The 26,930-nt window shown below is 40.5% G+C and overlaps 1 protein-coding gene across 1 annotated transcript in view; it reads left to right on the top strand.

The window, feature by feature from the left end:
• The window catches only part of LOC122811345 (aldo-keto reductase family 1 member B1-like), a 154,011-nt gene that overhangs the window by 91,958 nt on the left and 35,123 nt on the right, over positions 1 to 26,930 (top strand). Inside the window, exon 7 of the mRNA XM_044083124.1 lies at positions 8,534 to 8,615. Coding sequence (XP_043939059.1) covers positions 8,534 to 8,615 — 82 coding nt within the window. The remainder of the gene's footprint in view (positions 1 to 8,533; positions 8,616 to 26,930) is intronic.

Raw genomic sequence — 26,930 nt, forward strand, 5'->3', positions numbered from 1 at the left:
TGTCTTAGTGCCGGTTTAAATTTACGAGTATGATCAATAGATAGAATTTGTTGTGGAAGAGAGTTCCAGATTTTTGTTTTTTTGTAGCAGTATAAGGAGTCACCATGTGAGTTGTGAGATTTATTTACTTTGTCAGCTGACCTAAGAGAATTAAGGTTTTTATAGGGTTGAACAAGGTTAGTTAGCGCTGGGCAGTGGTCAGGTTTATACATCAAAGTCTGGGTGAGTAATAGTTGGTTAAGTGTGAGTAAGTTTGGGAGTTGTAACCAATTTAGTTGTTGAAGGGCAGTACAGTGATGCGCTTTTTGGGGTAGGTTAGATGCAAATTTAGTTATATTGTTATAACAGGATTCAAGGTAGTTCATTTCTGTTTTGCGGAGGTTTATGAATATTTGAGAACAATAGAGTAGAGAAGATAACAGGTGGGTTCTTGCTAATGCCAGTCTAGCATGGTCTGTAAGATAGGGTTTTGCTGTATAGAGCATTCCGAGTTTTATATGGACTTTTTTAATTGTCTGTGCTGTATGTATGGTAACCCCAAGACGTTTAATATATTCAACAGGTTCTATTTTTGTGCCATTGGAAGAAAAAATAGAGAGAGATGGATTATTAGTTATTGAGATGGGACTTAAGAAGACCATGAGCTTAGTTTTATCGGGATTTAGTATAAGTTCAGATATTTTTCAGTGTTGGAGCAATACATGCAGAGGAGGAGCGAGGCTTAAAAGAAGACAGGATTTGAATGAGCTATGTAATGCGTGACTGATAATGACTGGATAGATTGTAAGTGATGTATAATGTTTGTAACTAAATTGTGTCAACATGATGTATAATGTTTGCAGCTGGAATTTTGTCAATATAAAGAAGTTATGTACTCACCATAACGTTCCATCTGAGTAGGTAACTTCATTTGTCAGCAACCTGTGGGTTACGGATCCGACCCGGCAGCATATCAAGCTAAAGATCCGAGCTCCAAGCTCCACCCCTTACCCATACTACCCTGCAACCTCCTTCCAATCCTCAGATCGCGCCTGCCACCTGCACAAACAACAAAACAAACTAACAACCTGAGAAAACCTGACTCAGAGACAAAACAAAACTCGAGCATCCAAACCTCGAGTTCAGCTAAATAACTATTCAGGTTAGTGGGAAGGAGGGAGGGACGGTTGCTGACAAATGAAGTTACCTACTCAGATGGAACGTTATGGTGAGTACAAAACTTCTTTATCTGAAGTAGTTAACTTTATTTGATCAGCAACCTGTGGGACAGAATCACCAGCTACCCAAAATCTTGGGAGGCCCTCAAGGAAGAATATTCCGGAGCACTGCAGAGCCAAAAGCAGCCCTCCCTCTAGACACCAAATCTAGCTTATAATGAGAAATAAAGGTGTGAGAGGATGCCCAGGTAGCCGCTGAACAAATGTCATCCAGGGAAACTTTAGACCAGAATGCAGCAGACGTTGCCATAGAACACGTAGAATGAGCATGAGCTCCCATTGGTTCTGGCAAGCCAGATTCTCTATATGCTAAGAGGATACAACTCAAAATCCATCTGGCAAGAGTCACTTTAGAAATCGGTTTCCCTAGAAAAGATTTTGCAAAGGAGATGAAAAGTTGGTCAGATTTACGAAAGACAGCCGTCCTGTGTAAATAAAAACGTAACTGTCTGTGAACATCCAGTAAATTAAGTTTATTCCCCCCTTTGTTCTGGTAATTGGGAAAAAAAAATGACAAATTAATGGATTGATTAATGTTCGTCTCAGAAGCAACTTTGGGAAGAAAAGAGAGATTAGTCCTGAGAGATGCAAGGTATGGAGGTTTGATAGAAAGAGCTTGAAGCTCCGACACTCTCCTGGCTGAGGTAATGGCTAACAAAAAGGCAGTCTTCCATGACAAGAACTTCAGATTAATGGAAGCTGCGGGTTCAAATGGAGGCGCGACTAACGCCTGAAGAACCAAGGACAAGTCCCACAGTGGGGATGAATTTCTAATAGGAGGTCTCAAAAGAAAGATACCTTTTTGAAAGGCCTTACAAATTCTGGTAGCAGCGAGAGAACCAAAGTTGTCCCCAATATAGAAATGGGAAATAGCAGCCAGCTGAACCTTTACAGTAGATGAGCTGGCCCCCTGCAGAAAAATAAGAGACAAGAATTCTAGAACCGCTGGAATAGGAGCGGTAAAAGGATTCAAGTTCTTATGTGAAACCCAAATGGAAAAACTTTTCCATTTACTATTATAAATCTTCCTGGTAGAGGGTTTATGTGCCGCCACCAGAATGAATTTGACTAGGGAAGAGATACCAGGAGTCCTGGCAACTAAGGGAACTGGATCAGCCAAGCTGAGAGTTTGAGCTCATCCAGGTTCGGAGGGGCCATTCCCGAGGGGTGAGAGATCAGATCCGGAATGGGCTCCAAGATCCAGAGAGGAGCTATGAGATGAGACCGTAGGCAGGGGAACCAGATTTGATGAGGCCAGAATGGGGCTATGAGGATAATCTTGCTCCCCAACTGACGAGCTTTCTGCAAAAATTTTGTCATCAGCGGAAGTGGTGGATATGCATAAAGAAGAACGGGCGGCCAAGCATGGACTAGAGCGTCTCTGGGGCTTTCCCTAAAGGAGGAATTAGAGCGAAAAACTCACTGCACTTCGTGTTGGAAGGCGATGCGAAGAAATCGCAGCAAGGCTGACCCCACTTTAGGAAGATCTGTTCTGCTACAGAGGAATTCAGAGACCACTCATAAGGGGAGAGGATAGTTCTGCTCAATTTGTCTGCCAGAATGTTGGACCGACCCAGAATGTGCGTCGCTAACAGGAAGCGGTTGGTGGAGATCGCCCATTCCCAAACTCTCATGGCTTCTCGGCAAAGAGGGTAAGACCTGGTTCCCCCCCGTTTGTTGATGTACCAGACCACCGACAAATTGTTTGACTGGATCACAATAGTCCCCGGAGGAAGGAAGGCATGAAGGGCCTGCAACGCTAAAAGGACTGCCCTCATCGCCAGTACATTTATATGCAGAACGGTCTCTGTCTGAGTCCACATGTCTTGGACAGTCCTGCACGCACAATGCCCCCCCACCTTAGGCGGGAGGCATCCGTGGTCACTTTGGCCTGGGGTAGGGGCATAACAAAGGGTCATTCTTCCCGAAGAGCTCGGGATTGGAGCCACCACATGAGGGAGTTCCTACAAACCCTGCTGAGGGGAATCTGCAAGTCTAGCGGATGGTGTGGAATGGACCACTGGACTTGCAAAGTCCACTGTAAAACCCTCATGTGCAGATGAGTGTAAGGGATCAAATTGATCGCTGCCGCCATGGACCCTAAAGCTCTCAGGACTAACTCTGCTGGGGGAGCAGGAGACTGAAGAAGAGCTAGTACATGCTGTGACATCTGTCTGGCGTCAGGAAAGCCTTGACCTGAAGGGAATCTATCCTGGCCCCTATAAAGTCTAAAACCTGAACAGGTTGGAGGAATGACTTCTTGACATTTATAGTGATCCCCAACTGGGATGATAAACGGAGGAAGAAGTCCCTGGCTAGAGAGAGTAGATGCCTGGTGGGAGCGGTGAGGAGCCAGTCGTCTAGGTACAGGAAGACCTGTATGCCCTGGAGCCTCAGGTGGGCCGCTACAACTGCCATGACCTTGGTGAATACGCTGGGGGCTATGGTGAGACAGAAGGGTAGGACCCTGAACTGGTAATGACTGGCCCCTAGCCAAAAGTGGAGAAACCTCCTGACTGTCTGCCCATGAGAATATGGTAGTACTCATCCTTGAGGTCTGTGAAGCACATCCAGTCCTCCTCCTGCAAGAGGGGCAGGATGGATTGGAGTGTGACCATCTGGAATTTCTCCTTGGCAACGATAAGGTTCATTGTTGACAGGTCGAGAATCGGCCTTAAGTCCCCTGTCTTTTTTGGCACCAGAAAAAACCTGGAGTAGATGCCTGATCCGGACTGGTCTGGGGGCACATGCTGGATGGCTCTTTTTTCTAACAGCTTTTCTATTTCCAAAACCGCGGCCTCCCTTTGAGTGGGTGGGACATCTGGGAGGCGCCTTGAGTAAGGGGGCTTGTTTATGAAAGGGATTGAATAGCCTCTGGATATTATCTGCAGCTCCCAGAGATCTGTTGTGATGGACTCCCATTGAGCTAGGTGCCTCAAAAAATGCCCCCCCGACTGCCTCCAGAGAGGAGCAGTCAGACAATCTCTCAGGGCTGCTGCATGGGTCAGTCGGAAAAGGGTTCCCATGACCCGAAGTTCTTCGGACCCCCTCTGCCTCTGGGCTGGCGTCCACCTTGTCCCCCTCTGCCTCTGGGGGAGAAGGAGTCCTGAGCGTTCCGGGCCTGCTGAGATTTCCGGAACCACATCTTCTTCTGCCCTCGCTGGTTCCCAGAGAAGGACCTTTGAGGGGTAGAGCAGTGGATTCCGACGTCTGACAGTGTTTCCCGTCGTTCTTGCTCTGGACCAGCGTCTTGCAGACAGTCTTCCCGAACAGGGTAGACCCGTCAAAGGGTACATTCGCGAAGGACACCTTGAAAGGTTCCGAGAAATCACAAAGCCAAAGCCAGGCATGATGCCTTAAGGCGATACCTGACCCGCTAGCTCTAGCGGCTCCTTCCGTGGCGTGGGAGAGTAGCCGCATAGGCGTATTAGAGACTGATTTGAGAGTGGCCATACGAGCCGAGAAAGTCCGTTTATCCTCGGCCGACATGGACTCTGGGGGAGACTCAGCGTACTCTTTAACCAGGTCCCGCTGCAGTCTGATTACATGGGCCAAGTAATTCAGCGCTCTAATAGAGAAGGTAGCTGAAGCAAACATCCACTTTCCAATACGGTCCATTGCCCGAGACTCCTTGTCAGGGGGATGGACTGAAGAACTGTCCTGAGCTAGTTCCTTTTTGATGGCCGCCACCGCCACCACCATGGCATCTACAGGGGAACCTTTGCCCCACGAAGCTTTGTCTGCAGGGGGGCTCAGAATCTTGTCTGGCCTCAGTGTCTGGTTCCTTCTACGCCCTGGTGTTTATCAGGTCGACCAGGGGGTAGGCCGGGCGGGACACCCAAGAGGTAGATGGGTCTGTGTTGAAAGCCTCCAGGAATACCGACTCGTCTGTGGAAGGTTTTTTGGCAGACCCCCCCCCCCTTTGGCGGAGCATTTCCATAATGTCTCCGAAGGAGACATCAGGGGGTGACTTGGGAGAACCTTCCTCTTCCTCCAAATTGGCATCCTCGGTGAGGGACTCAGGGGAGTCCAGGTGCCTCCTTTTGCACAGGTGTTTGTGAGGAATCTCCTCGGGGGGGGGGACTGTCTGTGGGGGGCTCACCAACGGATTCATGTTCCTCCAGGGGAACTGGCTGGGGCGTCAATGACACAGGCTGTCCCTGGGACTGGATGATGGAGGACAAACAGAGCTGCGAGGGAGCGGGGGCAGATCCTGGGGAAAGAGTGAGGGGTCTCGATCTTCTAGAGAGAACCCTCTCCACAACTTTGAATGCCGATGGGGAACCGGCCTAAGACAGGTGGCCGGCACCCTCGGATCCGACGAAGGGATCAGTGTCAGAGCCAAAGCACTCAGATCCGAGTGGACAGTGTGTTCCAACCGCAAAGGAGCCGAAGACACACTCTCCCCCTCGGATCCGATGCCTGGCGCTCGGCTCCGAGAGCTCGGATCCAAAAAGGGATCCAATAAGCTCGAGGGCATGGCCGGCATTGAGGCAGCAATAACCATCGGTGCCGACTCCCTGACTCCAAGGCTCCTCGGATCCAAAGACTCCGAAACCCGGCAGTGGATCAGAGAAGGAGCTATCGGGGCAAACAGTGGAGCTGAACTCCCCCACGGAGGGGGAGAGGCAGCAACACTCCCATCTGCAGCTGAGTTTGCAGGAAGCGACACATTATCCACTCCATATCTGCCTCCGAGAGGCTGCGAGTAGATCTGGAAGAAGCAGCTGAAGCCAGCCGGGAGGGCCAACGTGACGACCTCGAACATGGTCGGGCCTCCTCCTCCTCTGAAGCATGGGGAACGGAGCCGTGGGGAAGGAGGCTTGGTAATCTTTAATGGAGAGAACCTTAGCTGGAGGGGCCGAGGGGTCTAATTCAGCCCACTGTTTGTGGCTTCTCTGGCTCTCTCTTTCTTTCTCTTTCTCTTTCTCTTTCTCTCTCTCTCCCTTCTCTCTTTTCTGTCCTTTTTTGCCTCTTGCTCTCCCTGGGATGAGGTGGGAGGGTGAGTCCCAGACAGGGGAGGAGGGCCAGATGGTTGGGCAACCGCAGCCGCAGTTATCACTACAGAGGGAGAAGAGGAAGAAGAAGCTGATTCTGCGGGTAGAAGACCCGCCAAAATCAGCTTGTTCTTCCTATCTTGCAAGGCCCGGGGGTTAAAAGCTGCACAGATCTGGCAGCCTGAGGAAAGGTGAGAAACCCCCAAGCAAAGAACGCACTGAGTGTGACCATCCACTGGTGACAGCTTATGGTCACACTCAGCACACTTAGAAAAGGTAGTTTTCTGGCTTTCAGCCATACCCTTCACACACACACACACACACACACTCACACACACACACACACACACACACACACCTAAAGGGAAAAGAAGGGCCTAATAGGGGATAGAAATTACTAAGGATAAGAGGGGGATAGATTAGTTATGAATAGAACTAATATAAAAATATAGAAAATACTACACACACACCACTATACTACCCAAATATTTTAAGAAAATATTTTAAGAAAATTACAAGAATTAGTTACACTCGCCTGGAGCTTGAAAAATCCCGTGCTTGGCAAAGCCGCGGCAAACGAGATCTGAGGATTGGAAGGAGGTTGCAGGGTAGTATGGGTAAGGGGGTGGAGCTTGGAGCTCGGATCTTTAGCTTGGTATGCTGCCGGCTCGGATCCATATCAGATCCATAACCCACAGGTTGCTGATCAAATGAAGTTTACTTCAGATGGTTTGTTTTCATTTATATAAATGTACAATTGCCTATGTCATATGTGATAGTTTAATAAAGGTATTTCTTGTTTATAAAAAAAAAAATGTACAGGGTGCAATTAGAGAACTTGCAACAGCAGCCAAAATGTTTCACTGCTGTATTTCAGTAACCCATGTAAAGTGGATACGCCATAAAAGGATAAAAAAAAAAATAATCATTATGCAATCTTCCACCTACATTAGAAGGTCTCTGCAATGGAAGCCTGTCTGAAATTAAAATTTGGGATATGGAATTCCATATAGCAGAATGCAAGATGGTTTGGTATCATGTAAATATAAACACACGAGGAAATTGTTAAATGTAGAACACCATTTGTGTACAGTATTTTTGGCAACTTTTACTGAATGCCACGAGTAAACCAGGTATAAATGGTAGAGTTTATGTTAAGTGTTTATTGAAATTAAAATCTGCTAAGTTGTGATTAATTTAAAAAAATTTTTGAAGAATATTTTTTCAACATTTGCGTTTTATATGAAATATAACGTATTATGTGTGTACATATATGTTTATCAAAGAGAGATCTTTGTTTATTGGTTTAACATGGGATGATGTTGACCACATGATCTGTTACATTATTTTTTTTTTTTAATATTTAAGAGCAGCAATAGGAGAGATTTATGTATTCTGATTGGTCTTGAATAGACAAAAGATTTTAAAAAATATTTGACTTTTATACTCATGGTGCAGCCAAAGATGTTTTTATTGTTGGTTTTTGAGTTACATCTTTGATACAGTTTTTTTTTTTGATTTTCTATACAGTATGTTATGACAGTGTTAGATCAAGTTGTCTGAAATGAAAAACTGAAACTGCCTTTAACTTTAGACAGCTTTTTTTACTTGGATCCCAAGGACTTGAAAGGCTGAAGTGTTGTCCAGTAATTTTGCAAGTGGTACTGGTTGTTGTTCAGGTTAGATGACATCTATGGAGCGACAGATTCACAATAGTGATTTTTATGCAGTGAACCAGATTACCCTACAATACCAAGACAAAATCCTAAAGATCCTTGTGCTACAGATAGCACTCCAGAAACACTGCTATGTAATCGCTGCAACTCTATAAACCCACTAAAAAGTGAACACATTTCAGAAGAAAAGAGCTCAGCGTAGTATCCAAGAGGCTGACATCGTTACTTGCTCCCCAGCACACTAACAGTGTAATAAGGTGCTGACACGCCTGATAATGGCTTGCATACTCCAGGTGTACTCACTGTATTCCTTTGGATAGTACCTTATCTCCACATAATTGAGTGTATAAGAACAATTAATTCAGTTGTATGAATGAGTCTAATGATGTCTGTCTACACAAATTCACTGAAAGCTAAAAGATAAGACTGTTCTCTGAACCTGCTGCGCGAATTAAGTCTGTGTTGTTTTGGTAGCCAGATGATAAAGCTGGTTTTGAGTTAGGAGACTGCTGGAGGCAGATGCAAAGTCTGAATAAACCATAATGAGGTGATTAATTTCATGTTTTGATATTGTACGGTCTAGAGCATTCTAGATCTAAACTATTCTTGCACTAAACATGAGCACTTTTTTTTTTTTTCACAGTAGACGAGATGATGAGCCGGTCCTTCTTGACGATCATGTAGTAAATGAGATCGGAAAGAATTACGGAAAAACAAGTGCACAAGTGAGTAGTATCACATGAATAGATGTGTGCATCTTGTAAATTAACAGAAGGATGATGACCTATAAAGCTGTTCACTGAGCACGCTGCAGAATGTTTCTTCACATCAAGGATGTATTTGGTTCTATTACCATTTTAAGTTTTGCAGCCCTTGTTCTTTTTAATGCAGAACTGCCGAGCAGAAAGATAGTGTGTTTAATATTTATTAACTAGTATAAAGTACTGATGTAAAATGCCCTGTTTCAGCTACAGCCTTAGCCAGGGGCAATAAAACTCAAGCTGACTTACCCTCTTTCTTCCTACCACTTTTTAAATTTTGTTCTGCTGTCTCAAATACATGGCAATGTGTTGTATGAATGAAAAATAACATATGGCAGAGCTGCACAGTTGTGTTTATGTTTTCATGCTGGAATACCTGAGTGGTAGAGAGAGGGTGAGTGACCTTGCATCCAAGATACAGCTTGAAGGCAACAATTTGCGCGGTAGTATAGTGGGGAAAGTATAAAATTAGATAGGCCAGAGTGTACTGTTGCCAGTAATACTGTAACCAGTGCTGGTTTGGGTTAATGGATACACTGTTCACACAAAGGACTCACCCATCCAAATGCCCTTCATTAGGAACTTAAAGGGACCCAGCTCATACAGATGGCAAGAATCTGGCTATTACGGTTCTTTTCCAAGACTACTTGGACATGGTAGGACAGAGACCCACTTCAGTCTAGCTATATGGTATCCCTATTGCTGAGCTGCCATTTATATGCATTTTCAAAATAATGTCTGCACTAATTATAAAATAAAATGCACCCAAGGGATTTTTTTTCAACCTTCTCATTGTTTAATATTATAAATACATTTTGCTTTAATCTTGAGTGTTAAGCACTGAGATATTTAAAGAAATCATACAGTGTTCTGTTAACTGTACAGTGATTGCTTTATTTCATAAATGAAAAATGTACTGATCCATACCAGATCTGTTTTAGCTATGATCTGGCATACAGGTGTACAGCATAATCGCCTAGTGACAACTAGAGTAGTTGTACTCAAACTATTTAACTGTGTCAGTTCAGTGGCAAGGTAGATAATTAAATGGTTTAATAATGTCATGTGAACCAGTTGCAGAATATTTATATTTACCCTTTATTTCCAGGTACATCTTTCTCTTGTCTAAAGCTAACAGGGTCACTACCACCCTAGAGTTGCCAGCCCGATGCCCACCTTTCAAAGAAGGCACGCCCATTCATGCTCGCACCTACCTGCATGTCTTTAGCATCACTTGACCGCGGACAGGACATGCAGACTCCACACAGAAGGGGCTCCAGCTGAGAATCGAACGGGAGAACGTCTTGCTGTGAGGCGACAACGCTAACCGCTGCACCACCACGGTATATATATATATATATATAAATAAAAACCAAAGAGTGAAAAGGTCACCCAGATAAACCAATTAGTAAAATCTACAAGAAAAACCTAGCCAAGCTAGAGGTTTCACTGTTTAATACCTTAAACCTCCTGTAATAGAGACCCATGAGATATATGCAAATGATCCCATGAGGACATCATGTTTCAGCAATATGGCTTTTGAATGTTCATGACTTTTTACTGTCTTTTTAAGTCTTTGTAGATACATTCAGGCCAACAAAGCCAAACCCCACTATCTCTGGACAAGCATGTTTCAGTCTTGTTATGAGTGAAGCACAGGTACATTAAGGCAACAGAGGACAAACAGAATTATATCATGGTTGCAGAGCCAAGCAGATAACGTGAGAGCCTGTGGTGATTATGGAAGTTATTGGTGAGTACTATCTTTCATTGAATGAGAGAGACTTGATGGTGGTAATATGAAAATGCCATATAGGTAACCATTTGAAATGTCGGGACCCACTATAGTGAGTCCAGAAATAGAGAGACTGAATAGCCAAAAGACTAGACTTGTATATACTAAGTCGAAGATGTCATTTCAATGAATATTCCCTTTTCTACAAGGTATGGCAATCTCAGAGTTGGTATATATAAGTTTGGGGGGGGGTGCAGCTTGTGAATCCTTGCTTAGTGACAGTATTCTGAAAGCCATGTGGACATTCTAGAAGGATACATTTGTTGTCGCTGTTACAGTTGTTCAGTATAGTAATTACAAATGAGGAGCTTCCTCCTTCTTGAAAACAGATAGTAATAGTGGTTCTGCCAAAAGAAGGGAATGCCACCATGGTGCTATCATCTTATTAGCCAATGTCTGCATTAAATCATTGATTATAAGTGGGCTATTGCATATCGGCACAATAGCTTCCAAAGTTAATATACCTAGACCAGAATAGATTTGTTACATAGGAAGACAGACTTTCTGGTAATATTTTCAAACCTAAAACAATAATGCAGTTAGCTCAGAATAAAATGAAAATTTTAACACTGGTTAGTTTAGATGCTGAGAAGACATTTCATGTGGTGAAATTGTATTATTTGTCTAAGGCATTGTTGGCCCTAGGGGTTTTCCTATGAATTCATGAATTTAATTGAAAAACATATACAAAGGTCAAAAGGCTAGGGTAGAGATTCAAGTAGGGCTATTCTTCCCTTTTAAACTTACCAGGATTACTCACTTTGGATGACCTGCTGGATGTAGTATGACAGGTTTGCAGGGTAAGGATGGCTACAGTAGACAATAATCTAGGAAGCCTAAATTGATTTTTGGAGAACAACTATGGTGGTGAGATGACTGTGATTCACAGAGTTAACAAGTTTCTGTTGTGAACATGTTGGGGTTGGTCTATCAGGAGGTAGTAATAATTATGGAACATCTGGATCTGTCTGATTTCATGAATATTCAGCTATTTAAATTGAGAGCTACCATGATGATGGTAGAGGTAAAGGCCATCTTAAGAGGTTGGTGAGGAGGACTTGCAGGGCATTGAAAGATCTTAAATTAGACTATTACAAACACTGCTGTGGGGATGGCAAAACATTTTAGGTATTGAAATCAATTTTGACACATGGGCTTAAATATATCAGCTACTGAGATAGGAAATCACTTCCAGGAGGCTTAGAATTTTTGCAAGGAAGTACTTGCATAAATATGGTTACACACTGTATACATTCAATAGAATGCTCCCAGGAGTGAGTATTCTGGGTTGGAGATGTGAAGAGGGGTGTTAAGGGATATAGAGACATATTTTGGTCTTGTTCTCAATTAGATGAATTCAAATGAGACCTAAAAAAATCCTTTGCAAAGAATCTTTGGTAGAGATGTTCCCCTTACCAGGAGTTTTTTTTTTTTTGGTGGGAGTATGAAGACAAATGTATATGACTAAGAATGAAAAGGTTGTTTTGAATATTAGTATGACAGTCCCAAGAAAGGCAATAACTAGGAGACTGAAGACCTGGTGTTCTACCTCTTGATGAGGATATAGGACAGTTGATAAATTAATCACATCATGGAGAAAAGCATACTGCAAAGAAAGAAACTTGGCCTAAATATGTGAATAAATAGCTGCCTTGTTACTCATAGACAGAAATGGGAACTAAATCATTATTTGAAATTGGGAATAAATTATTATTTCTTATATAAGGGGGAAGGTGACAGTGAGATTGCAGGGACAAGTTTAACACAGTAAACAGTGTGTTTTAGTTACACAGAGAGCTCTATACCTTCAAGTGGTGATGGAAGGGAATTTGGGGATTATCTCACATGGTCTTTTGCTCCAGTTATCAATTTATTTTATTCGGTGTTTCTAGTGTGAATTACTTATAGCATTATATGAAGTATTAATATGTGTTATTTGTTTAAAAATGATAATTACATTTGTTGGTTAACAATTTTCAAGTTTGTTGATGTAATAATGTCAGATGGAAGCTTATTCTGTTGTGATTAATTTATCTTAAGATAGTTAAGTTTTGATTGTTTAGGTACAACTGCATACCAGATATTCATGAGCAATGGGAAAGAGAATATACAACTGCTGGCTTAGGAGAAAGGTGTCAAGGTTTTTAAATGAAAAATAATACATGTAACGTAAAGTAATATTAATTGCATTGGAATGTCAACAAAAAATTTTTGACAAAAGGAAGATGAATTCCCTACAACTTTTAATTAGTATTATAGAATGGTGAATGAGCTTTTGGTTTCAACTATGTACAATACATTATTTTTCCACTGAGGGGTATATAACTTTTCTTTTGAGGTGAAGAATGCAGAACATGGTCCAGAATGTATCTGTAAAGAGTTAATGTTGCATTAGAAGTAACAATTCTCTCTCTCCTTGTCTCTTAGAAAAAATGAACTTTTCTCTCATTGGAAGGTACCATTACCCAACTGCCTTTGCTTTTATTCACAACATGGCCCATGAACTTTTAGGATTCTAGGATGTTGGAAACTGATTAAACTTTAAGCTATCGAATCAGTAACAGTTGCAAAATTAGCATATCACAAGTTATCAAGGAAAATAAACTTTAATGAAGCATCTGAAGAACAAGTCACACAATCCACATAACCAAACAGGAAATACTAACATGCAGTTCCTATAAATGGGAAACTGACTCAAGTCACCAACAAACTGATTCTTAGAATACATAACATTAATTAATCAACGTAGCAGAAATATGGATTAAAATTAAAACATAATAACATAGGGTTGAGGATCTGAATCCCTTATGGTAGAATCTGCACCACCTTCACTCCCTAACTTTAAACTACTAACTACATAACTTCACTGTGGGGTTTGCCTTTATTAGCCTGAACATGTCCATAAAAACTTAAAAAGGAAAAAGTCATGGGCATTCAGAAGCCCTATAGCTGAAACACTTTATGTCCGTAAGGGGACATTTGCATATATCCAATGTGCCTCTATTATAGGAGGTTTAAGGTATCATGGAGTGAAAACTCTAGCTTGGCTAGGTTTATCTTGCAGTTTTTACTGAATATTGTGAGTGATAAGTATAATAATAATAATACAGGAATCTGATGACTCGTTGCATTATAGTAAAATAATTATCACCTAATGAAATGATGAGTCCTGCATCTAGGATTGCCACCCTTCGTTGTGGCTAAAACTGGAGTAAAGCCACACCCCTCACATCACCAGTAACATCGCCCAACCCACCCCCCCTCTCCCTACCATATTCTGCCCATTTTGTGACATCACGATTACATCATCTGTAGGGAAACGCCCTCTTTTTCCGTTCCTGCTTTCGGCTGATTTACTATGCTTTTCTGTAAAAAAAGCATAGTAAATCAGCCGATTTACAAACTCCGATAGTCTGTTTCCTTTTTTGAAACGGAATACTAGAGTTTGTACAGTGTTTTCCGGACTACCAGAGAATCAGTTTGATTTCCGGGTAGTCCGGAAAAAAAACGGAGGGGTGGCAACTGTACATTCATCTGAACAAGCACCTTTAAAGGAAATGCAAAGTGATTACTTAGGCATCTATAAAAGTCCATACTCCAAAGTTTAAATGTTGAGGTGCTGGACTTCTACAGATGTGGAACAGAAAGTATGTCAAAGTACTTAGGAACTGTCAAACAACAGTGAGATATTGCCACCAGAAGCCTGCACAAGAATTTCAGTGTGACAGTTTGTCAAGTTTCCGAATATTCTGAATTTAGTAAGGAAATTCAGCCTTCATTAACTTTCACGATTCAGGCACTCTAAGTATGCTCTGTTTGGTGGATAAAACATTCCATGGTTACTCTTGAACCTCCTCTTACCCATAACACCTTGCAGTCCTCTCCATCTCCAGTTTCTTCTTGATACTAAACACATTCAATTGGATTACAAAAATTTCAGGCTACTTTCAGAGAAATGCTTAAGAGTATCCTGTTTTCTACTAGTCTGTGAGTATAGGGTGGTGATCTCATTCGTCATTTTGCTTGGTTGTTTAACTTTAGATATTTGGAGTGCGTGTATTTTATAAATATATAAATATATATTTGGCTTTCTCTCCTACCATTAAGGTATTCTTTATCAGGTTTCAGAACTTTGTCTCTTTTTTTATACATGTATGCACTAAATTGTATAAATGTGCCAAACATCACTTATGCTGACAGTCATGACAAATGTGTTTACTGTTTAGGCCCACAACATATCTGAACCCTGCAATATTTGTGCCATATTTAATGAGTTGAGCTTAAGGAGAATGAAAAGCAGCTTTGTACCTTCTTCTTGCTAGAATGTCGGGTTCAGGAAAAGTCTCATCCTTTGAAAGTAGGTTCTTCGGTTGCTCTAGGCAGGCAGAGAAAGTCTTCTTCCTGTATTAAGAACAAAAAGTGCAGATAGGAAATTCCGGTGGAATCGTAACAGTTTTATTACAAGTCCAAAAGCACGAAGACACACAATATCACAGCAACATGAACGCCAATTAATATCCACAAACGTTTTCGTCTTGTATTAAAGAGTTCATCAGATGAATGACAAATCCATTAGTGACCTGTTATATATAGTTCCGTTAATGAAATAATCAATTGATCAAATAAAATTAATTAAAAACACTTAAAACCAAATTCTCATTAATTATTATAAAACCATTCATTATATATATCAATTGTAAATTATAAATTACGCTAAAAAAATAATTGCAGATTATATATAAGTACCCTATTACCATTTTAAAAATTCATTTAATATGTTAAAAAATATATAATAGGAAATAAATAAATAAAAATGAATTTCATTCTGCATCTAATACCATTGTCTCACAATTGATTACTGCAAACAATGCCCCTATATTCTTAATATAGATAAATACTATTTGGAAAGTAGAAGAAGATGGGTTTATAGTACTGATTATTATAATTGTGATTCCAGAGGAATAATTTATTTAGCAGTGTGTAAAAAATATGGTTCCTTTTATATTGGAAAAACTGAAAGAATGCTCAAGAGAAGGATATACGAGCATATATATGAAATTTCAGTCAACAAAGAAACTAATGCACTTTTTGAGCACTTTAAAAATTGCCCAGAAGCTGCTTTTGTATTCATGGTTTTGGAACAAGTTAAAGCCAATATTAGAGGTGGTCCTTGGGAGGACACGATAGAATTTAGGGAATTATGGTGGCAGGTATCCCTACAAGCAGACCACCCCCCTGGTTTAAATGAATTTATTTCCATCAAACCCTTATTAAAATTAAGGTCTGCCAAATTATAAAGATGAAACAGGCACTACCTAGATTCGCCAGGAGATGGCAGTAATCAATTGGGAGACAATGGTATTAGATGCAGAATTAAATTCATTTTTATTTATTTATTTCCTATTATTTATTTTTTAACATATTAAATTATTTTTTAAAATGATAATAGGGTACTTATATATAATCTGCAATGAATTTTTTAGCGTAATTTATAATTTACAATTGATATATATAATGAATGGTTTTATAATAACAATTAATAAGAATTTGGTTTTAAGTGTTTTTAATTAATTTTATTTGATCAATTGATTATTTAATTAATGGAACCATATATAACAGGTCACTAATGGATTTGTCATTCATCTGATGAAGTCTTTAATACAAGACGAAAACGCTTGTGGATATTAATTGGCGTTCATGTTGCTGTGATATTGTGTGTCTTCGTGCTTTTGGACTTGCAATAAAACTGGTACGATTCCACCGGAATTTCCTATCTGCACTTTTTGTTCTTACTGGTTAGTTTTTGTGCAGAAGTTTGCAGTATTTTGTTTTTTTTTCTTCTTCCTCTATTCCATTTGCTTCTTCTTCTTTTTCAGTAAAGCCTTGCTTCTCAAAGTCTGTTCAATCTTGTAAGAAGCCCTTCTTTGTCAGGTTGGCTAAGCCTATTAAAACTCTCAGCCAATAAAGCTAAAGAAAATACATTTATTAGAATCAGAACTATGCCTTCTTCTACAAGTACTAGTGTCCAGTTCACTAGTATGTAGGATTCTACCCCTGCTTCTTCTCATCCTTAGAAGGTGGCTGTGTCTTCTATGACTGGACCTGATTTATCTTTATCATCTGTGGACACCTTAGCTTGTGGAATGTTTTTCTCTCCCTCCAGACCAGAGGTCTCCTGCTCTTCCAGCCATTGATTTATGCAGAGTTACTTAAGGATATTATGGAGCTTTGTCACAGAGAAGCAGTCCCTGTCCTTCATCCTTTTGAGAAGCATGATGATGGAGCTGATAGTGATTCAGTTGGTCATTCACTTTTGGTGCCAGAATTCCATCTGTTGAGCTCACATTTTCTAAGATGGCCTTCTTGTGTTAGCCTGGTCAGCCACCAGTACCTCTAGTGCCACCTCCTCCCTTTCCCTACAGCTACTGTTGATTCTGTGCCATTAGAGGGCCCACTGTTGCCCTTCTCATACATACCAGTCTTATGACAGCAACACTGACTCCCCTGGCACAGGCTCAGCTCCCAGTTAGCCAAGTATCTGATATGGCTTCATTTCATCCATCACTGAATGGACCAGCCTTAGTTAATCAGTCTCTGGTGCACCACCTTCCTCTCAACACAGGCTTCCCAGGAAACTATATCCCTGACTATTCTGCAGACAAACCAGGGACTTCAGGCAGCAGGTAAGTTAGCTTATAAGCACCTGTTTACCACATCTGATACAGATGAATCATTGCACATTACAAGAAAACGAACCAGAAAGTCTCATTGTGTTGATCCCCCCAGGGAAGATAATGATGGTAATCTTCATTCTATCCCTTTTCCTCTTGGGAACCCTAAGTAAAATGAAGTCTTACAGATGATGGTGAAAGGAAACTGGTATACTCAGGAGCTATTTTCAAAGAAAAGGCTTCAGGCTGTCCCTTATATCATCAAGCATCTTCTTGGTGGTCTCTCCTGGAGTTGATTTTACAAGAGATGTAGTCAGTACTGCTTTGGATAATCTGAATCTGTACCCCCACACCTGGGAAAATTGAACAGGATTTCTGGACTTTCACCATACTGTGCTATGTGGGAGGAGATTCCTAAGCCAGATGATTCTGTCTCTGTGGCCACTCTGAGAGGGAATCCCATTCTTTAGTCTCAGATTCTTTATTCTCCTCGATTAAGGAGTGTAGAATACTAAATAACTTGGGAAAATGGCCCCTCACATCTTCCACACTATGCCTTACAGTGATGAATTACCTTATACAGGTGCTTTATTTTCAGTGGGACACCTCACAAGAAATACAGCATACTGTGGAAGGTCTCAGTGATGGACCTGTCAAAGAGAAGTGTATCAGTTCATGAACACTGTACCATGTGGCATATGGCTGGTATGCCATGCAACTACATGACAAACCCCTATGTGATCCATAAAGACTGATACACAAAGGGGTATGAAATTGTATTCACTGTTATCCCACTGTGTAGCCATAGTACACTGTGCATGGACTATGTATGCAAATGTCCCCACCTTAGGATTACATGCCATTCACAAACACAACACCTGGTCCCAGTAGGGTAACTTAAAAGACCAGAACCTCGTACCTAAAGATGATGTAGTACATGTGACTGGACCCATTTCAGCTTCCCTTTTGACCTGTTGCTCAGCAAATGGAATACAGTGATGCCTCCTGAACTCCAGTCAATAGAAGTTGTTATAACACCAGATCCCCTCATTATCGTAATATGATAATAACCTTGTCTCTATCATGCCTAATGAATAAAATATGTTTAGCAATCACTGTGTGACGTAACAGTGCAACACAGCTACACTGTGATGTATTGTTTGTTATGCTTTACTGAGCTGCTGTTCCCTACTGCAGTATGTACTGGTTACATGCTATACAATAATTCAGTCAGTAAAACTAATGTGCATAGTATGTCATTGTGTACTATGTACCCCTGTGCACCATTCATACACAATGGTGTTCCATGGCACATTGGCTTTCGGTACCACAATACGAACCTATGAATCATGGCAATGACAGGTGGCATTCTAAACAGTGTTTGCAGAATGCATTCATGCAACTGTGCAGTATGTCTTTGAATCTTGTTATATTTCTGTCTAAAATGTAGACTTTTCACTCATGTTTTTGCATAAAAAAGTGACACTAAAGATTGTTTTCATTAAAATTCAAATAGCAGTTCTTCCTTTGCATCTAAAGCTAGAAGCACAATCTAAAGACATTACAGAGTGAAGCAACCCAGTATAACTCCCTAAAAATTTCACTCTATCAGACCATTTTGGAGATGCAGCACTGTGTAACAGAAGTGGCTCACAACAGTTACAGGAACACAGCATTATTGAAAGTGGTCAGTAAAGAGGTTAGTGATTTCCTTTATTCTGTAAATTGAGAAGTAGCAGGGTCTCTTTATTCTGTGAAGTTACTAAATTTATCACTTCAAAGATGTAAAAGAAACTTGCTATACTTCATAAGTGAGACCAATTTCTGTTTTTACGTTCATATCTTATAGTGCAATGCCAGATTGCCATTCAATTGAATTACTATTTGAAAATGTATTGACAGTACTCCTAATATCAACTTTAGGTATTATGATCAGAACAGATTAGAGTGCTAGTTGTTTTCAAAGCCTCATGCAGAAACAAATGTTCTAAGCTCATAAGGATAATTGTTGAAGAAAATGTATACTAGTGGAATACAGCCATAAGCAGACAATAGCCTCATTCCCCACTCTTATTCAGATCGTTTTTCAGCATTTCACTTCCTGCATGAGGCAGCCTAACTGTAAAAGAGGAAAATGCACTGCATCCTTTTTATTTACAACTTGAAGTGAACAGTTGCTCTCCTTTGTTTCATATTCATCAAACCTCAATCTTTAACAGTGCTAAATACAAACTTGCTTTGTATTTTTACAAAAAATATTGCATGGTTCAGTACTTCTAATAAAGTCCCAAGAGGAAATGAGCAGATGCCCTTGTGGACATTCGATTCCTCTCTTATGCTTCTACCTTCAGTGTTTCATTCAGGAGAAAAGAGAATGGATTGTGAATTTTGTGCAAAGTTTAACAAAAAATCGTTGAACTAGGAATCTACAGACATTTTTTGTATTTAGACAATAAATGTTTTTTGTCTTAATCTTTTTGGGAGCCAAGCACAGCAAAACTACACATTTGTAAAGAGATGATTTTGGGAAGGAAAAGCATAGGCAATGTCAATGTGCTACTTTTCACCCAGTACTGTGGAGGGACAGATAGTGGGGACTGCAAGCCGCAGGTCCATTTTCAAGACTTAGAGTCCTTCTCATCTTCCTCTGGCTTCTGGTGTTCACTCCTCTACAGGTGGAAGTCTACACAATGGTCCCTGTTTTTAAATCACCTCCTCTATGAAATGGATATGCCAAGAGTGGAAGCAATGTTGGGACAATTTGTATCATTACGGGGAAGTTGGGTGAAGGCTGCCAGCCTAGTCAAATAGAATTTGATACATAATTCTATCATTTGTATATATAAATGTAAAATACTGGCTTGTGTTCTTAAATGAAAGAAAACACTGTAAAATGTGAACTTCAAGATTGTTGCAACATCGCCATCTGCTGTAAGGAAAACCAAGCCAAGCATTTCAAATGTTCTTTGAAGTTACAATTATCTAAAAAGTGGTGCCGAAGCGGCTGGCTGAACACATTCTTTCTATTGTCTTAACTTAAGGAATAATTGTAAGAAGATACATGTGAAATGTCTTTTATTGTTGTAGTTTCCTGAGCAGGTGTTAGATTGCTAAATAATGCAGTTTGTGGCCTGTGAACTCCAGACTAAGTGTCAGAATGATGTAATGTGTATACTGGGTAAGATTGCTAAATAATGCAGTTTGTGGCCTGTGAACTCCAGACTAAGTGTCAGAATGATGTAATGTGTATACTGGGTAAACCTAAGTGTCAAAATGATGTAATCTGGGAGGTCCTTAGCAGAGCTGTTTGTTAGTGAGTTTAAAAACTATTGTTGAGAGAGAGACTGTAAGCATTTTTGTCTTGGACCATCAAACCCAGCACTGCTTATGTTCTATATGTCTGTAAGTAGGATTGTAGCATTGTGTTTTCTCTTAAGAGTAGCTAAAGATTAGAAAGTTAGATTGTGTTTTTCTTTGACATCAGACCTGTCCTACTGTATTATTTTAAGTTTCTGTGTGATCTCTGAACTCTTAGATATCTCTGTGGTGTAGTAGTATGGTCTTGTGTTTTTAATTATTTATTATTAAATATTTTAAAACCTTTACCTGTGGCTGGTTTGTGTAGAGATAATAGACTCTAGAGTACATTGCATATTTATAGAGTTTATTGTAATGAGCCTTGGACTGAATAGTCACATTACCAATTGGATAATAATATTGCACAGTAATAATTGGACACCCTTTTAAGGGCCTTTGGGTAGCTGATAATTATTAAGCTGGTGGTGGCAGTAATTACTACCGTATAGTCTGGGTAAAGGGGCACAGCTAGAGAATCTGTGTCAGCCTTTCCCAGGAGTGTTTGTGAAGTTGTATAAATACTTATCTCAAAGTGTGTGTGTCAGCTACCTGGGCAGGGACACGAAGCACTGGTTGGACAGAGAGGGTACTGAAGGTTAGCTTGCCAGCTAGGCTGAGATCTGGACCCTACAGCTGTGCCAGTGGGGAGTCTTACTGGGGACCTGGAGAGCAACCAGCCCCAGACTGACTGTGATCTCTGTGTGCACTTAAGGGAAATCGTACTTTGCTCTGTGTATTTGTTATCCTTTCCTCTTCTGTGAGATGACCTTCCTGGTGTTAGTAGTGAGGATTGAGGCTGTTTGATTGCTGGGCCAGGGCACGGTCCTCACAATTACCATAATGAGTTTCTACAGTGTAAACCAGTGGTGGCCCATTCCAAATTGAAAAAAGAAAGAAAGAAAAAAAACTTTCACCCTTTAGTTATCCATTCTCACACACTTGCTTCAGGACTTTGATCTAGTCCTTTTGCTGATTGTAGATCTGGAGACACCCCTAATTTCTGCCACCCCTTCAGTTATTCATTTATCTGGGATGAGAAATATGTAGGGCATAAACCTATTTTAACAGAGACTGTAATGTAAAAGGAGCAGAGGTCTGCCCAGAAATCTCATGTTTTAACATCCAGGCATCAAATATTAATTCCCTGGACAACTTCACAAATATGAGCACTTTCTTGCAGAAGGCAATACAAGCTTCAACAACTGTCAGACTATATACCTCAGGGACTCCAGTCACCAAAAAAAAAAGAGAAAGAAGCCTGTATTCCCCCCTTCCCACATACTCAGGTTCTGTGTAAGATTGTGCCCTAAATGTTTTCCCCTTAATCCAGATACTGCCCCTATTGGTAAAGATTTATTATCTAGATCTCCCCCCACATTGTCTAATGTTAGTAAAACATTATCACTTCAGACAGGTGATAACAAAGCTTTCATTGCCTAAAAGAGTATGAACGCTTGAAACTTGACACAAACAAATTACTTGTTATACCTCAGGTAATCCTATCATTTGTGGATATGCATGCTTTTATATACCAAAATAATGGCTGGGTAGACTACACAAAATTGAGTAAATGTGCCTAAACATTAACAGAATAAGTTAAAAGAATATTGTTATCAAATGATCCAAATATATTTGCTGAGGACACTGACACTATCAGCAAGTTTAAGAGTATGTCAACTATGTTTGTGAATTCACAACAGACAAATATACAGGGAAGATGAAAAAAAAAACCCTTGATGTACTCACAAAATAAATAAAATATAAAACAAAAAGAACCATTCAGCTTTCAAAAATACCCCAGTCATAAAGACAGGTCTAGAGTAAATAAAATACAGAAACTTTTATTAAATCTTTCGCATCTAATTATGAAATTATCTTTTTTTTTTTTTTTTTTTGGTCTTCTCAGACCACATCTCTACTGGCCCATCCCCCAGTACCCAATGTCCATGCTGGTCTACTAGCTACACTCCAGCACCTCCCCGGACTTATTACACTTTTGCTGGGGCTGGTTGTGGATCTTTAGGTTGCCGAGTGGACATGGCTCATCTGTGATCTAGGTGGGATTTTTTATGAATGACTTACCCAATCCCTTTCCCCATCTCCCACGCTTGTTGATTATGTCCGAGGGCAACTCCTGTCTTTGAACCATGTCTTCCCTTAGAGAAGCATATCAACAAGCACTCTCCCCTTCTTGGACAGGCACGGCCATCCCTTCTTTGCCACTCTGTCAGTCATCTGAGCTGCTATTGGCTGGGCCACATTTAGGATTTTATCCCTGTATGCCACCAGAGACACAGAGATTGAAAGCTAGAATTTAGCTATTTCCCAGCAATCCACGTTATCCTTTACAGGCTCACAGGGATACCGGTGCCTATTCTGCAGCCAATGATTGCAAATCTTTCAACCTCCCTCTGGACACAACACCGGTTTATCCAATGTATTCTTTAATTACATCAGAAAAATGGAAGGAAAAATTGTGTGTAATATGTTAGCAACAAATGACAATGTATTCACCTAGTCAAAGGAAATAGAGAATGTACCCTCATAAAGATTTTTATGCAAAATTTCATAGTAAGCAAAAACTTAAGTCAGTGTACTAATAAAGACACGAGTATCCTTATATAACTACAGATATGACAAATGCTGCCATGAGTAAAATAATAAACTGAAGTTCCAGGGAGATCATATGACATACCTGGTGATTTCCTATACATAATTAGGAAACCTTATCTAAACTACAGTCCATTGGGCTCAACAAAATATTAGCATATGGACACTTTCTTGAGCTTCAGCAAAAGGTCATGGTAATATTTACAGAGGGGGGCAGTTTACATCAGACCCATCAGTTTGACTGGTATTCAATGAAATGTCATGATGTATGTCAAATGGAGCTTGTCCAAAATGACAGGGAATCTGCATCTGTTAGGTATGCAATACTGCATGTTTGTAAATGGAAGATCATGTCATTCTTCAAAGAGGTAATACTAACATCTGGTTAGAGACAGACAGTACATGATGCTCATCTTGACCTTGGTAAGGGATTTAAGTATTCCTGATGTGGGAACAGTTGACAGTTAAAAAATCTTCAATCCATTTGTAAGTAATTTCATGAAATACTCCGTAAGCAACAGGACAAAAGGTAGAGTGTGTATGTTTGGAGTGGGATTACCTGTTTGTCCAGATGAGGTTAACAGTGGTGTCCAACAAGGTTGTGTACAGGGACAATTTTTTATGGTCCATTCATTGCCAGCTGGAGTGTCTTATCAGCCCATTCATTCTTCTAAGAGGCAAGAGTTTGGTGGCATGGAGCAGGTGAGACTTCCAAAGCTGGTGGACTCCACCTCTCCCTCCCTTGCAGATCCTAATCCACATGGTGCTCTCTGCAGCTCTACCTAGTACTGCCAACCTTAGGGAACATGCATACCTCTATCAACATGCTGATCTCCACCCTCCTGGTAGCCCAGGCTCTGCAGGTACTAAACCCTGTGATCTCACTGGCTTTCACCCAAGTTGTGAGCCAGAACCACCTACCTTCTTCCCCATATGGGCAAACCAACAGCCACTCATTCTCATCCTCCCCAACAAACTCCCTCCCCCTTGCTCATTCCTCTAACAGAACAAGAGTCATCCTCCCCACCTCGCTCCCTCCCGTGCTCAAACCTCTAACAGAACAAGAGTTATCCTCTCACCTCTCCCTCCCATGCCTAAACCTCTAACAGAACAAGAGTCATCCTCCCCACCCTACTCCCTCCCATGCTCAAACCTCTAACAGAACGAGTCATCCTCCCCACCTTTCTCCCTCCTATGCCCACACCTGTAACAGAACATGAGTCATCCTCCCCACCTTGCTCCCTCCTTTGCCCACACCTGTAACAGAACATGAGTCATCCTCCTCACCTTGCTCCCTCCTGTGCCCAAACCTCTAACAGAACATGAGTCTTGTGGCTGCAGTCAGGGTTTCATCCTTATAAGCCATGGGAGCAGGGAAGTGAAAAGGACTTTTGAATTTAAGTTAACATAAGGAGAAGACAACTCCAACAGACACCAGTCATAATAATGCAACAGGAACAGGGTAGATGATTTAAAGAAAAACAGATAATTTTTCAAAGCAATATATTCTGGCAGCTCTCTCAAGAACTTTCAACAGGTTTTCCTTCCATTAAAAAAGAAAACGAGTTTCCAGTCAAGATGTCTAGACCACATACAGAAGTTTGCTTTTTGTCCCAAATAAGAATATTTAAAACTCTAAGGAGAAGTCTTTTTCTAAATAATACTTCAATAAAATGGGTGCAATAAGGTAAAAACATCAGTATACAAATCAGCAAACCAGATACAGTCAATATGTTTTGACAGCTTTCATGACATTTAGACTTTCATTTATTGTAGAATACATTAAAAAGCACTACTCTTCAAGTTATGGACTAACTATTGCTACATGTAGATTAGGACTCTCCTCCACTATTAAGAGAGTATTGGAAGGGTTTGGGGAGTCTGCATTAAAAAAGGTTTAGGAATATTTTACAAACATGTTTTGTACCATTTTCTGTGAATTCTGTAAGTCTTAGTACTAACTGTTTCCTTCTGCAGGCTGCTGTGTTGGCTAGGCTGTAAACAAACATGTAGGGGCAACATGCCCTGTATGTTCTGTCTTTTTTTGTTTGTTTGTTTCTAGGGGTGGTAACTAGGGGTATCCTCACACAGGAATCAAGTGAAACTGGTTTCCGTCACCTTCCTAGACCTATCCAAGGCATTCAACACAGTTTCCCATAACAAACTCCTTACCTGCCTCTCCAAGCTCAACCTCGATAACCCCTCCCTGCAATGGTTTAACAATTACCTAAGCAACCATTCACAATCTATCAAGTGGGCCAACACCCTATCCCCCTCACTCCCCGTCACATGCGGTGTCCCCCAAGGCTCAGTCCTAGGCCCCCTTCTCTTTAATATATTTACAAACAATCTCAGCCTAGCAACTACCAAAGCTGATATTGTTCAGTATGCAGATGATACAACCCTAATATGCTTAGCATCCAACATCCATCTATTACAAAGTAAAGCCCAAGAATCCTTCACTGAGATAGAGAACTGGCTGAACAACCACCAACTTATGCTAAACCCCAAAAAAATACAGTTTATTCCACCCAACTAAACACTGCGATCCCACCTTCACCATCCTCTCAGCCAATAATACCCTCATCACCCCAGTAGGTGAACTACTAGGTGTCACTATTGGCCAACAGCTTAAATACACAAAACACACATCCCAAACCATCTTTAAAATCCATAAAAAGCTAGGATGTCTGTATCATAGCAAACAGTTCCTTACCCCCAAGTCTAGGACTACCATAGCCAGAAGTCATATCCTATCAGCATTGCTCTATGCTTCCCCAGTTCTAACCAAAAGCAATAAATCTGACCTGAACAAACTCTCCACTTGCTACAATAAAATAGCCAGGTTTGCTGCCAATACTAAATCACGTTCCCACCACTGTCGATCCCTACTCAAGCTGCACTGGCTAGAATTCCCAAACCTACTGTGTTGCCACCAACTCATCATTATACATCAAATCCTATACCAACCAGAGAGAACCTCTGCCCTGGCTGGCATAGTAAACTTCCACAACTGAAATCCACAAGAACACAAACCAATGAAAAATTCAGCAGCACAATAACAATCCAACGGAGACGGTGAAATAAAATCGAAAATTTAATATGATACAATGGTAAGCGCATTCGGCTGCAACTCCAGCCTACATCAGACAAATGAATATACAAGCAGAAGTCTTATATATAACTATTTCTCCTCCTAACCAATTATCCAATTACTACAGAATTAGTACTTAAAAGGGCATAAACGTTATAGATATAAAAGTTTAATTTATAAGAATTGGATTTTTATAAACGGGGACATTAACTTAACAAAGATTTTAGGTACACAACAGTCCATTATTTATAAAAGAGATCGGAATCTCAAAGATTTGTGTAATGTTTGTTCTAATACTATGTCTACTATAACAGGGAAAAATGAGAAAATGTAATATGTGTGGTTATTGCTCTTATATATTGGAAGCTGAACAAGTATTAATTGGTGGAATACATATAAAGTTAAAAGGGAAATATAATTGCAATACATCTGGAGTGGTCTATGCTGCATTATGTGTACATTGTTTGGCCTATTATATAGGCAAAACTGAAAGGAAATTGAAACAGCGTATATATGAACATGTATACGATATTAATAAGCATTCATGTAATAATGCATTGTATAGACATCTAGTACATCATCCCACACATAAATTTCAATTTATAGTATTGGAGCAAATTATTCCATCTCCTAGAAAAGGACCTTGGAAAGTTATATTGGAGTCAAAGGAATATTGGTGGCAAGTTTATCTTAATGCCACACAATTTCCAGGTCTTAATGATTTTATATCTATCAAAAGTATTTTAAAGTTA

The sequence above is a fragment of the Protopterus annectens genome, chromosome 9.part0, assembly GCF_019279795.1.
Source record: "Protopterus annectens isolate FY-2018-M chromosome 9.part0, PAN1.0, whole genome shotgun sequence".
In the NCBI taxonomy this organism is placed as follows: domain Eukaryota; kingdom Metazoa; phylum Chordata; order Ceratodontiformes; family Protopteridae; genus Protopterus; species Protopterus annectens.